The following is a 13,703-nucleotide window of genomic DNA, read 5'->3' as shown; positions in this document are numbered from 1 at the left end:
GGCTCCACTGCTCGGAGGCCCTTTGCCGGAGCTCGTAGGGGACATGACTTCTCAACAGGGAAAGAGCTGCGAGAGCTGGAGAAGCTGTTATCTGAATAGTGTTTTACCAGGGGCGGGTTGCTTGCGGGTGCCCTTCCCCCAGGCCCAGTCACATTGGAGACCCAGAGATGCCCCCAGCTGGGGCTGCAGAACCATTCTAGACCTGCAGAGACGCTGCCCTGGGTATATTTCACAGCCTTTTGTGGACCACAAAGGCCTAAACTAATCTGCCACTGCCTGGCAATACCCTTATCAGTATGTTCGCACATCCCAATCCCTGGCAGCTGAGGAATGACAAGGGGCAGCCAACTGCCCACAGGGTGCGAGCTACCAGCCATGCCACGTAAAGCAATGCCTGGCAGCAGATCAGAAGCAAAGGCCATCGCATGCTACCTGATGGTAAGAGTTCCTCCATTTCCCACTTTAACCATCCTCCAGCAGCAAAATGAACAGGGATGCCTGGCCCCGCCCTTCCTGCAGGAGCTCCAGATGGATGAAAGTCACACCCAATTATCAGAACATTTTAAAGAAGGATGGGAGACAAATTGGGGAAGTGGTGGGTTTATCCAGCCAGAAACTGCCACTTCCGCTGGGTATGGCGAGGGAAAACAAAGTGATCAATCAAGGGGTTTGGCACATGTTTAAATCACAAAAGTCTCCGCTGATTCCCACAGCAGCTCAGTTAGTTTGATCCTTGATTGGAGGAGTGAAGAGAAAGGGATCTGCGGGAGTGGGGAGGGACTGAGGCATCCCTCGGGCCTCTCAAGGCATCCACCCCCCTTTCTGCATTCCTGCAAAGGTTGCCCCAGTGTTAGCACTGTTGCAGTGATACACCTCCCTGGTACATGGTCTGGCTCAGCCCTTCCTGGGGGGAGGGAAGAGGTCTGCATTCCACGCAGGCGCCTCCATGGCAGGCTCGCTCCGGCCCCTTGGAAGTTGTTCCCCACTCTGCGTTGAGAGAGGGTGAAGGAATGTCCCGTGGAGGGTCAGGTGCTGCTGCTCAAGGCCTGCCCGACACCTCGCTGACCCGCTGCCGCAGGTGGAATGCAAATTCAAACATGGTAGCTGCCAGGTTTTGATGGATAAGGTAACGGGGAAGCCGACCCTGCAGAAAAACAACAAAACGGGATCATGGGGTTATTTTGCTGATTAAGATTGTGCATAATTCCTATCCTGCATCTGAATCCTGGGGAAAGCCGTGCTACGGATCGCGTCTCAGAGGCACTGCTCGTTTTAAGTCCCACTCAAAGCCACCACGTTTCTCCTGTGTTTGTACAATGCCTTGCGCAGTGGGGTGCTGGTCCGTGACTGCGGCTCCTAGACGCTACCGCAAAACAGATCATCAATAACAGCAATAATTCACCACGGGATCCCCACCAAGGCCCACATCTTGTAACTTCGGGGGCCCACTGCAAGGCCGATTTTGCCAGCCCGTCCCTGTGGGAACTGCACGGAAGGGGCTATGAGGGTGTTTGGTGGGAGGTCGTTCTGCAGGGTACTATGAAGTATTTGCACTGCTGTACCACCCTGGTAGCCTGTCATTGACCAGGACCCTGTTGCGTTAGGCGCTGGTCGAAAGGACCAGCGAAGGCTGTCCCCCGGGGCACCGAGAAGAAGGATATTGACCCAAGGGTGTTTCAGGGCATTTGTATTTATAATATACGTGCACCCAGAGAGCTTGGGGGAATCTTCAGATCAGAACAAGTTCACTGGAGCTCTCAGCCTTCATCACAGAGGATGTAACCATGGGTGCATTTTACAGGCATTTCTTCAGGGACACAGGATATGCCAGGAGGGATGGACCAGTGGGTCCACCTCGCTCGGTAGCCAGTCTCAGACAGTGGCTAGCCCCAGACGCCTCAGGGTCAGGCGAGAGCTGGCTAATGGCCAATTTCAAATAGCTTGGCTGCTACAGAAGTTTCTTCCTCCCAAGCAGCAGCTAGCAGAGCCTGAGGGCCTGTCACACGGAACAGAGACAGCTCCCATAAAGAAAACCCAGACACAAAGCACTGGACACAACAGCCTGCGTGAGAGGTGCAGCTGTTTTTTGCTGTTCTCAGCTACAGCCCCGCATTTGATACCCCAGCAGGACGGCTGATTTTGCAAGTGCTTTTCAGTCATGTTACGAGCAACAGACTAACTAACCGACTTCCCTGATGAATGAGGACTTTGTGCTTCCCTGCTGCAGCGGTGGGTTACCACGTCAACAATGTGAGAGCTCACCTCCCACTAGCCCCCCACACCTGACCCCGGCTGGCAGCTCTTTTGTATGCTACCCTTGTCCGAGCAGACAGCAGGGTGCAAATGCGGCAGTGCAGCCAATTGCTCCAGCTCAGGGCCACTCACCATGTTTAAGGCACCTTGCTCCATGCATGCAGAAGCTAAGCGTGTGAGGGGAGACTGTTTCGATTGCAGGTTACTGGCGGCAACGGACACAAGGGTGGGCAAGCTTTGGGACAGCAAGACAACTGCACAAGGACAGTTGACTTCTGGTACCCAAGCAGTACAAAAAATACAAACAGTTCTTCTCTCGGCCGGTCTATTCTGCACCAAGAACTCGGATTTATGGTCAAGATTTTTAGGAATCAGCGGTGATTTTGGGGGAGGCGGGCAGTTCAGCACACCTGAAAGGGGTCAGATGTTCCGAAAGGGCTCAGCACCCACCCCTGGAAGAATCAGGCCCCGTGAAAGTGTCCCAAGCTGGGTCCCCAAGATCATTTCTGAAAGCGTCTGATACACCCACATGTCAATCCTCAAGGGCTTTGTGGTAGGGTGTGAGCCGGCTGCCTTTGGGAAACAGGCACGAGGAGATGGGTTTGCTTGCACTGTTGTGGCACCATAGGTTTGAGTTCTCCTGGGTGGGGATTAGATCTCATTGCTTTCAAATACTGGCAGAGCCGCGAGCCAGATTCTCCACCGTGAGCTCAAGGGAGCCCAGGCACACGCCGACATGGAACCCGCTTTACCTTGAGGTCTGTGTTGAGGATCCAGATGAAAGTGCACACTTCGGGATTGTTGGCACACTTCAGTACAATGAAGCCTCCTGGCCCGTTCTCGCCCCTTGGAAAAGGAACAGCACAATGATTGCACAGCTGTGAGGCTCTAAAGACTCCGTGTCACAAACACACACTACCGGGCAGATGCACATGCATGCAGCCTGGATCCTGAACGCACCCATGCAGTGCAAGGACATCGGTACGTTTGAATGATCCATTACTGCACTTGGGTGCACAGAGGCAGGATGTCAGAGCCGGAGCAGTCCTTGGGCAAACCTAACTGGAAACAAACCCGGAAGGAGCTCGCTAGCTCTGCTGCCAGAGGATGCCGCATTTTCAGCTGCCACGTAAGGGATTCCCGCTCATCCCACACCTTCAGCTTTTATTTCCCATGGGAAGAGCTAAGCGAGGTCCAGTGGCCTGTGGGAAGGGACGTGGTGGGGCCTAGTAGGTATTTCCAAATCACAACATTCCCTGCTACCTCCACTGGCCCCAGCAGAGACACAGACATGGAAGGGCCGAGAAGATGCCTCTTTATACCTGCTGGGGGTGCTATGGCAGGATTAGCTCACACTGGCAAATGCTGCCTTGCAGTCCTGCTACTTGGGCTCTGCTCTGGGGACAGAGAGGGCCTTCCGTCTCCAGGGCGGCAGTTCTCAACCTGTTTACCATTGTGGACCGCATACGCAGCTCTCCATGTATAATGCAGGCCACATCCATGCAATATATGGCAGGGAGCATGTCACATGGGCCACAGCTGTGTGCTGACTGGGCCGCAGGCTGAGAACCGCTGCTCCAGTGGCTGTCGGTGGGGCCTGTCTCACCAGCACTACATTTGCTGGATATTGCAAAGCAAACCCTTTTTGAATGCAGGTGCTGGCGGAAAGGTCCCATGTTGCTGAGCGCTGTAGAGAACAAAACCCTTCATGGTCAGGACAGGCACTGCATGGGCAGCCTCCCCTTCCCTGCTCTTGGTCTGCATAGCAGGGGCAGATACTGACTGATCCCTACTGTTATGTGCCGGATTTGTGACTAAGAGGCGAAAGGCCCCTATCCATCCAGATAGGTTTAAAAGGAGACGCGCGTTACCACTTCCCAGCTTTGCGACGCCACATACATTTCTGCTGGATATGGCCTTAAAAAGATCCTCGAGGCCTGAAAAGCCCCAGCACCTATAGACTGAGGCAGTTACTGAGCCTGTGAGTTAAATGTCAATTACTTTAATCAGATTACTCCGAAAAACAAAGTCAGTAAGAGAAGCAGCTGAGCTGGTCACTAGCCATCTGAGGCAGAGCCGGACTGTAACAAAGAGGCCTTGTTGGAAGAGATTCAAACTCAGATTAATGCATCACAAGGCAGCTGGCCACCGTCGCTTGGAGTAGAGAAATGCCAGAGACCTTGACGAGGGCTTTGAGAGAGGCTCTGTATGGAAGGGCCCTCTGGTTACATCTCCTGCTCCGTCTCTCTGTGCCCTGGGCCTCTATTAAAACTAAGGCCAGGCATGAGAGAAGAAAAGGGCACACGCATAACAAACAAAACACATGAGGAGTTCAGCTGCTTAGTCCCCCCTTTAAAGTTGCAACTGTCCCTGTGTGAAAGCTAAGTCCACAGCAAGGGCAAGGGGATGTGGAGTCAGTCAGGGGGTTTGATCTGTTGTCCCCCCTACCCTGCCCCATTGCCTCAACCCCAGCTGCTGTTGACCTCCTAAGCAACACACTGATTCCATACCTATTGTTCTTTAAACACAGGAAGTAGAATACAGTTCCGCAGACAGAGCTGCCAGAGTTTTGTAAAGCAGCAGCTTCCTTTAAACAGTGACAAGAAATTCCCTCCCACCTGTTTTTTAAACTCAAGCGTCTCTTTGCAGTGAACGTATAATATTACGTAGCAGCGTGAGCTATAAGGAAAATTAGACAGTTCCCCATGACAAAATCAAAACTCTTACCTGACGTATTTGGACAGCGGAGGCTTCAAACCATGAGTGGTTGACATCCCTGAGGAAATATAGCGGTCTCGCCTTCGTTCAATGCGACGCACGTTTACAAAGTCCCTGCGTAAATAAAGGGGAAAGCAACAGCTCTGGGGTCTGCATGGGAGCTTTAGGACTGCACAGACATGGAAGGGCCAACGTTCAATCTAAGCCCTACAGAAAAGATGTGGCAAAAAGTATTTTAATATGGAGACACTATGGACGTTTATGGTTATTAAAGGGACAGACCAGGAATTTAGTGACTCAGACAGAGGCTTGGAGCCAAGACTCCTGGTTCTCATCCTGGCTTGGCTATCACTTTCGGCATAGGACCTTGGGCAAGTCATTACACTACATACTATGTTACCCACCCATAGGGCAGGCTAGAAGAGCCCTCTTGGACCCATTGTACGTTTCATGCATAAGACGATGGCTGGCCTGGAGCTCCCTCACACAAAATCTCCCTGACGTGTTCTAGGTGCTTGTCTGACTAGGGACCGGGGAGGAATAAACTCACCTGGGTGACACTACACCCCCTGCAGCTCCTGCTGCAACATCGTAGGAGATAACGGTGTTATCTTCAACCCGCTGTAAGATCTGAGTGAAAGAAGGACAGAATAAGATGTTTCCTCGCACCTGCCTGTGGATCCGTACATGCCAACAGCTAGGAATTGCCCAAAATTGCCTCAAAATTGCCCATGGAACTAAAACAAGTGAAGGACAGATCTGACGAATACAGGCCTTGGAGTGTCCAGCATTAGCATGACCATGTTCGCCTTCTGGTGTTGGGAATGGTCTGCTCTGCCCTTCTGTCTAGCAAGCAGGCATTTCCTTCGTATCCTGGACACAGCAACTGTCTAGGATGAGTAAGTGCCTCCAAGCCAGGGCAGCAAGAACGACCTTGGCTCTGCTCCTCGGCCCACGCCCTGGGGCTTTCAGACCGGCTTTTGGTGCAACTAGCTACTTCGGCACGTTCAGACTGCCTGGATGAGCAATGCATCGGGATTACAAATGCAGCCAACTCAGCTCCTGCAGGGCCAGGCACTGCATGCAGTAGGCTCTGCGCTGGGAAGCTCCAGCCCCAAAGGGTTATTAAAATGCCATCGTCACAAAGCACTTACCTGGCAAGCTGCCACCGTTCTATTCCACAGGATCATCCTCTCAGGTTGGAGAATCACCTCCTGGTAGACTGTTTCAGCAGAACACTGCATGAAGGCCTGAGAAAAGGACTAGACAGTTGACAGTTTGCCCCAGTTGCCTTCCCTGGGGCGTGTATTCAAAAGCACAAGATAAAGATCATTAGGGACAATCAATGGAGTGAAACAAGTGCTCATGAGAAGCAATAGCAGAACTACTGGCTGCAGCCAGACAGGAATAGCGTACCTCCATCCTGAACAGAACAATCCCTGCTATTCCACCCCTGGGCTACTCCAGCGTCTACCGCTTATACTGAAGCAGATAACTGTTTCAGGAGGTTCACAGAAGGCTATAAGTGCGTCAGCAAAAACAAAACACTGGCATTCATCTGCAGCCTCGGGTAGGTCTTTAGAGGCAAAGGGATAATGCAGTAACATGGGGTCACCCAGATCTCCGTTCATTAAGAGGCTTTTCCTGTGCAGTTCTTGCAAGCGTGGCAACGTACGTACTGGCACAAAGACAAGTCACCACGGCAATGGGCCTTCACTAAGAGATTGCTTATAGCCAAGCCACTACAGCGAGTCACTTCCTAACACCTATTAATGCCAGATTGTATCTGAAGCGGGATCAACCCTGATCTTGCTGGACAGGCAGTCACTTTCTTACTGTAGTCCTGGAAGCTGAGGTTGGAACAGGATTCTTTGGTCACGTCATCCATCTATCTGCCATTGGATGCCAGTGTATTTGCGGAGGGTTGGACTGTCTAGTTTTGGATGGCAAGCCTGGGTGTTATCCGGGCAGTAGAACAGAGCTCAGTGTAAGAACGCAGCAGAGTTGTATTACCGAAAGTCCCACCAACCAGCAGAACGGGCTTTACAATGCCACACGCATTGCAGTGTGACCTGTACTGCTGTAGCCACAGAAGAGCATGAGTGACCAGCTGTGCTGGGGCATTAAGCAATTACTGCACATGGGTTATGCCCCTACAACAAAGCTGCAACTTACCAAGCAAGGAGGTAGAGGTCATAGGTCCTTACCTTTAAAATAAAGGTCTTGCCGTGGAAAGGAATTTCAATGGTGTAAACAACATCACCAAACTCCTGTACAAGAGACAGTCAAGTCACACTTCACATGCACAATACTTCACGCGCCTGTAGCACCTTTCACCCCAGGATCTCCATGCACATTTTAGACTTGTGTCACTAGCCAGGCTGCAGAACGGGCAGTCCCGCTGTCATCACTAGAGTCAGCACTAAAATGCAACCCCCTCCATGGCGGGACCTTTTAAAAGTACAGATCGACACTCTGCAGCAAGTTTAGGACAGGAAGTGAAGACGGTCTCCAGCTGAATTTTAACACACTTCCAAAAATCCACATGTATCGATGGCTGCAAACAGAATGCTACACGCAGTGGCATAAGCGTGACAAGACACAGAAATGGGCTGAACCTGTAGCTGGATGCGTAGCAAAGGGAAGGAGTCTATTGCATGTGACAGCTCCCTTAATGCGGGGCATGGTGTTTTTCAAAATGGCATCACTCACTCCCTTGTTTTACCAACAAATGCCTTTGATCCTTTCCCATTCTCGCAGTTCCACACTATAACTGCAATTAAAGGCTAACCACACTCCTCCACCTGCCTGTGGCTGGGGTGGTGGGAGGGGAAAGACTGATGGGTTCCTTCTTCTGTCAAACACGAAGGTAATTGAACATCTAATTAAATAAGAGGCGATTTACATTTAACTGAACTGGAATAAGATTGCTAATTCAATCATGTCATTGTAACGCTTGTTAATTTTTCGTGGCGTAACCAGGTTCTGAAAGCCGCATCATTCTGTGGTCTGTGCTAACCTCTCCATGCTTTCTGAGGCAGAAGGGGTGATACTTGCATTGTTTTTTTCGAATTTCCAGTTTTCCTCCTGGGCTAGGATTTGATCCACAACCTCCATTGCTTCTTTGCCTTGTTGGACGTATTCCTTCTCCTAGGAGGAAACGCAATCTATTTACTGCTCCTTTTATTCCCAATCCTGAGTGTGCGAATGAGTGATTTTGCCTCCTAGTGGCTGGTCAACAGAGGAAGGGACTTTCCACTACTGTGCCTGCTACAGATATCCTCCTTTCACTTGGGTGGCAGAGGCGAGCGTGTTGCACCTAGCAGGCCTAGCTGTGTCTCTCCACAGTTGCGATACCCTTCATCCCGAGAGAGTCCCCCGCCATTTTTGCCAGATGAAATGGTACCAACCACAATGAGATCACTTCTCCTCCCACTGCGCTGCATCCACCTCTGGGGTGAACCAGCAGCGGCTTAGCTGCCCAGCTGTTTTGGAAAGGATGTGAAGAATCATGTGTCCAAGTGAAACTACAGTGGGACATTAGAGAGGTAGAAGGCTGTTACCCAAGCTGGAATTTGACAAGATAGTGGAGTCAATACCCCCTTCCTCCTTCAGCAAAGTCACCATGTAACCAGTAAGAGCAAAGGAAACTGGAGGGAGCAGGAAGGAGACGAGCTGCTGTCAGGGCCACAGACGCCTTTAAAAGCCAGCTACAGGAGGGGGGTGAAGGGGAAGGTAACTGATTGATTCTCAGTAATGAGGGGTGACTGGATACCGAGTCAGAGCAGTTTTTCCCAGAGCACATGAGCAACATCGCTTAGCTAAGGGAATGATTTGCCCATGTTTCTTGGCAGCAAGTAACATTTCCTGACCTTCAGTTCTGAGAGGAGAAGATTCTGTCCCCTTTCACCCTCGATTTATTCAGCACCCTGGTGGGTACGTGCTGGAGTAATGAGCTGATTACAAACCCTCATGTGCACATGCACTGAGCAGCCATCAGAGCCAGACACTGAGAGATGCTTGGAACTAACAGTGGCAGTGGGTCTCTAAAATGGCAAGATCACTGCTCCTCCATTTACCTGGGCTGTTAACGCTTTCCTCCCCACAGCTTCTTCATCAGACTCGTCGTCCGATCCTAAAGAAAGGTACAGAGTTGGGAGGCAGCTAGAGATCCTGCTGGTATGATTTATGAAGGGGGAGGGGGGCCCACATCAGGTCAGCCCTCTCTCCCGCCCCACTTCACCCTCCAGATGCACAGATTCATGCCAGGCTAGTCTGTGTGTTCTTACAGGAACAGCGACAGTGGTTACAATGGGAGATGCTCCAGTCCCCCAGCCCCAATGCAGTCCCCTCTGAAAACGCACCAAAGTCACCAGGGGAACACTCTTTTCTGTAGCAAGCTGTGCAGTTCACACTAGCTCTTTGGGTGTCCACGGTGAGGCCTTTGTTCTTCCCAGAGCAACCTCCAACTGTGCATTTCAAACCCTGTGTCCTGAGGCCTGGAGCTTTGGTTTAAAACACAGCTAAGAATGGATTTTGGTAACACAGGAAAGTCAAGCATCAAATGCAAAGTAAGTGGCTACTTCACCTCCTGACAATCTCTTTCTGACCCCACAGCTGGGCACAAAAGCAGCTACACAACATAACCTTCCCCTGGCACTGGAAGCAAAGGGGATTTCGTGGCACTGTGTTGTAACACTGCTCAAAAGGTCGGTCTAATTAGGCAAAGCTCAGCGAGGAACTTTGAGAGGCAACAACAGGGAAAAGTAAACCCAGGGGATCCTGCAAGCAGAACGAGCTGAGAAAGCAACTCAACCCACATACAAAAGGTCACTGCATGCCAAGAAGAGGCAAAAACATTCGTCACCTGCAAAGGACTCCGGAGGGGAATAGAACTGCCCGTCAGAGAGGGCTCCGGGATAGAGCAGAGGGCCCCGGAAGGCTGCGGCCTGTGCTGCCAAGTACCCTAGGGAACCAAGGGACACAAAGTGTAAATATACGCAGAAGCCAGAGTTTACTCTTAACATTCCTCCAGGTCAAGCTACCCCAGTTAACTAACGCTTGGAACACAGCTCTGAACTGGGACCCAGGCTGTCTCTGGGACACACAGCCCAGCCTAGAGGGAGCTTTCAGTCCCTCTTCCCTCACTTTTCATTTGAGACACAGCACTTTAGCTGCATGGAGATCAATGAACTCTTTTGCCTGTCAAATCCAAAGGTGATTAAGCACCTAATTAAATAAGAACTTTCCCTCGAAGCAATCCAGAACACGCTCTTAATCCAATAGAGGCATTAAACACTTGCTCATTTTTCATCTTAAAACCTCCTCACAAGACCCAAACGTTCTCTGGTTTTTCCCAGCCCATCGATGCATTTGCGATCAAGTGTCAGTCGACAAATTCTTCCTGGTTTAGACGCTATTACTCTCACACACACACTCACTCACTCTACTCCTAGGGAAGACAAGAGTGAGATGAGAAGCTCCTTTGGAGAGCTACAGGTCAGAGTGGGACCCTGGGCTGAGTACATGGGCCTGATTTTCAGTCAGCACCCTCCACTTCCACTCGTGTCCATGGGACCTGTGGGTGCTCAGCACCTTGGAAAAAGTCCTAGCGTTTGAGGCCAGAAGGGCTCATTTGATCATCCAGTCTGAGCTGCTATATAGCCTAGGCTGGAGAATTTCAGCCAGTTTCCCCTGTGTTGATCCCAACAACAGGGGTTTGGCTAAAGCATCGCTTCCAGAAGGGCACAGGGTCTTGATTTCAAGAGACGGAGAATCCAGCTCTCCCCTTGGAAGATTAGCCACTGGCACAATCACCCTCACTGTTAAATATTAAGGCCTTATTTCTAATCTGAATTGGCCCGACTTTAAACTTCCAACCACTGGTTCTCATTCTGCCCCTCCCCTTTACGATAAGGGTCCTTTCAGCAGCTCGTATTGTCTCCCTGGAAAGGCATTTCTATGCCATAATGAAGTCAGACGAGGCAATTGATCCCCACAACCTGCTTGGAGATAACTTCTAATCCTGGTTTCCCTTCCCACACACCACCTGGTGACAAGCTGCTACCAAAGCCCCAGCCGGTTTGTTTGCTCCAGCCGCAAAGAAGGAAAGTGACTTACATCGTTCCTCTTCTGCCTCCTGAGATAGGACTTTAAAATCCAGGAACCAAGTTTCAAGCCAGGCAATAACGAAAGAGACGATGGGAAGTAAGTACCCAAAGGCCCCCTTGGCTAGCAGCTGAGGGAGGAAAAAAAAGCCACAGGGAGTTTACATAAGCTGGGAAGTCACCGTATGAGACAGAACAAAATCTCCCATTAGAACCCTTGAGAGCGACTGACCTCAGAGAGGATGACCTTCACGATGAGGAAGGCACTGGACACCAGTGTCGTGAACTGGAAAAGGGAAGACAGTTACACAAATCTACATGCCAGCTTCAGTTTAAAGAAAGAGAAAGTCCAATACATCAACAACAGGAAATGGGTTCCTTACCGCGATGACCCACCAGTGGCGCAGTTTTAAGAGTGCATAGCCCAGAAGTAACACAGAAAACCGGAAAAAAGCCAAGACCTTTAAAAAACAAAAAAGGCACAGATAAGGAGAGAGTCATTACTATTTCCATTACACTCACACCCAACATGCAGGGTGCCACACAGACAGAGCAAGATCTTCAGGGCACGGACTATCTAAATAGTCAAGACAAGAGGTGGGAGGGGAACAGCCCAAGGTCCCTCAGCAGGTCAGTGCAGAGCTAGGCACAGAAACCAGTGCCCTATCCGAAAAGCCACCTTGCCGCTATCTTAGAGCGAAATGTCTTTCCCTTTGGCGGTTTAGCATACTTACAAATATATCAAAGAATGAGGTTTTAAATCGGTACTCAATGATTTCGATCTCCAAGTTCTTCTGAATGCCATTGTTGGTCTGAGGGTTAGAGAGAATGGAAACAGAGAGGTGTTGAGTGCAGAGATAAACTAAAGAGGATACAAATCAGACAGTTCTGTTTAAACATTAGTCAGCTCAAGTTAGGTATCAAGGCTGTCTGCTCAATGCATCAGTGGATTCATCAGCAAAAGTTTAGCCATGAATGTATGCAACACTCCACTTCACGTCCATTTCACTGTCTGTTTCACACCCAAGTAACACAGAGCAGAAGCAGCATGTAAATGCATTAAGAAAGGGCTTGAGTACCAGAAAGTATTGAAAAAACACCCACTGATTTAAAAAAACAAAAACAAAAAACGAAACTCAGACACTAAAAACAAGCTTCCTTAAGAAAACTGTTTTTGTGTCTTTTTTCCACTTGGTTCTTGATGCTAACCAAGGACCCCTTGCAATTGCATGCCCACGGAATATGCAGCCACGTTGACCTGTAGGATTTCAAACAAACATTTTCCTTTCGGATCCAGACACGCCTCTGACAAAGTGGGTATTCACCCACAAAAGCTTATGCTCCAATACATCTGTTAGGCTATAAGGTGCCAAAGGACTCTGTGTTGCTTTTCGGATCCAGTTATTGGAAGTGTGCTCTGAATGGAATTGAAAAAAATAACTGGTTTTCTTAAAGGACCATTGACAAAGAAAGAACTCGGAAGGTTGTGTGATTGATGTTGCTTCCACAGAGGGTTGTCTACATAAATATTACTGTTCTTTTACAAGTTATTCCATACAAGATCTCTTCAAGACTGCTTCAGATCTGTTCTTGGATGATATCTCTTAACAGGCATTCAGTCAACTCCCAGGTAAATGTGCTGTGGCTGGAGGCAGACGGGAAAAAAGGAAGCCTGTTCATTCTGTATAGGAATGTTATTAAGGGTCTAGCATCTATCGTGTCAAAATGACTCTACTTCAGAGCATAGTTAAGGGGCTGCCAGTGGGATTTTTGTACCACAAACCCTATTTTTAGAGGCTTGGAACTGTGGCTTATGAGGAACTGGATGGTTCAGGTAATTGGAACCAGCCTTTTACCTTCAAGCTATTGGGTGGAATAAAGCCCAGCTGGACTGGAAGTTGTTACAATCTGACAGCTGTTTCATGGTCTATGAGAAACCAGTTGGTGGGTCTTCGTCCTTAGCAGACAGTGATTTATATCAGAAAAGCCACAGCTGTAACGCATACTCCTTTGCTGGAGGAGAAGCCAAGGACTGACTAGGCAGCCATCAAAAAGCATTCCCCATAGATCAGGGCTGGGGCACATTGGAGGAGAGCACTGGTTCTGCACTGCTGCTGTCATGCTGTATCTCTTCTGTGGCGAGAGGAGTTCGGTCTCCAGGGCTGGCAATCCAGCAGGTTTCACAGAGCTGCAGCTTAAAAATTCATTCCACGACTGAATTTGACAAGAGCTCTCACTCCCGGAGGGAAGGGATGAGGGCTTTGGGCTAAATTTCTTGGAAAAAATGAAAGTTTAAACAAATATTGCTGCCCTGAACAGATAAGAGAGACTGTTTGGGGAGTTCCGTTTAACTCAGAAATGAACGTGCTTGGACAATTCAAGTTTGCAGGTGACTGGTGCACTTAATGAGAACTGAAAGAGTTGCCAATATTGCAACAAGCGAGAGAACCATTTGAGTGTTTTAGAAGCATGAGTCACTGCACAAACCTGGTAATTTTCACAGCAGTGCAAATGAGCCTTCTTAACATTTTCAAACATACAGCTTCTGGGCTCAACGCCCATAGGTTACCAGTTAGTCTCAGTTCAGGGCAACTCACGAGCTAACATAGCTGTGAGCAAAACTGG

At 49.6% G+C, this 13,703-nt stretch overlaps 1 protein-coding gene across 1 annotated transcript in view; it reads right to left on the bottom strand.

The window, feature by feature from the left end:
• Nucleotides 1–584: 584 nt before the first annotated feature.
• Nucleotides 585–13,703, bottom strand: part of STARD3 (StAR related lipid transfer domain containing 3) — a 31,136-nt gene continuing 18,017 nt past the window's right edge. The window contains exons 4-16 of the mRNA XM_050935270.1: nucleotides 11,813–11,890; nucleotides 11,462–11,539; nucleotides 11,311–11,364; nucleotides 11,092–11,209; nucleotides 9,839–9,937; nucleotides 9,051–9,106; nucleotides 8,029–8,121; nucleotides 7,179–7,241; nucleotides 6,126–6,221; nucleotides 5,522–5,601; nucleotides 4,981–5,085; nucleotides 3,006–3,099; nucleotides 585–1,144 (exon numbers count right to left, since the gene is read on the bottom strand). Coding sequence (XP_050791227.1) covers nucleotides 1,040–1,144; nucleotides 3,006–3,099; nucleotides 4,981–5,085; nucleotides 5,522–5,601; nucleotides 6,126–6,221; nucleotides 7,179–7,241; nucleotides 8,029–8,121; nucleotides 9,051–9,106; nucleotides 9,839–9,937; nucleotides 11,092–11,209; nucleotides 11,311–11,364; nucleotides 11,462–11,539; nucleotides 11,813–11,890 — 1,119 coding nt within the window. The 3' untranslated portion in view covers nucleotides 585–1,039. The remainder of the gene's footprint in view (nucleotides 1,145–3,005; nucleotides 3,100–4,980; nucleotides 5,086–5,521; nucleotides 5,602–6,125; nucleotides 6,222–7,178; nucleotides 7,242–8,028; nucleotides 8,122–9,050; nucleotides 9,107–9,838; nucleotides 9,938–11,091; nucleotides 11,210–11,310; nucleotides 11,365–11,461; nucleotides 11,540–11,812; nucleotides 11,891–13,703) is intronic.

This window comes from Gopherus flavomarginatus, chromosome 25, assembly GCF_025201925.1.
Source record: "Gopherus flavomarginatus isolate rGopFla2 chromosome 25, rGopFla2.mat.asm, whole genome shotgun sequence".
Lineage (NCBI taxonomy): Eukaryota > Metazoa > Chordata > Testudines > Testudinidae > Gopherus > Gopherus flavomarginatus.
The sequence above is the reverse complement of the archived record's forward strand: the minus strand, read 5'-3'. Positions and strand labels throughout refer to the sequence as shown.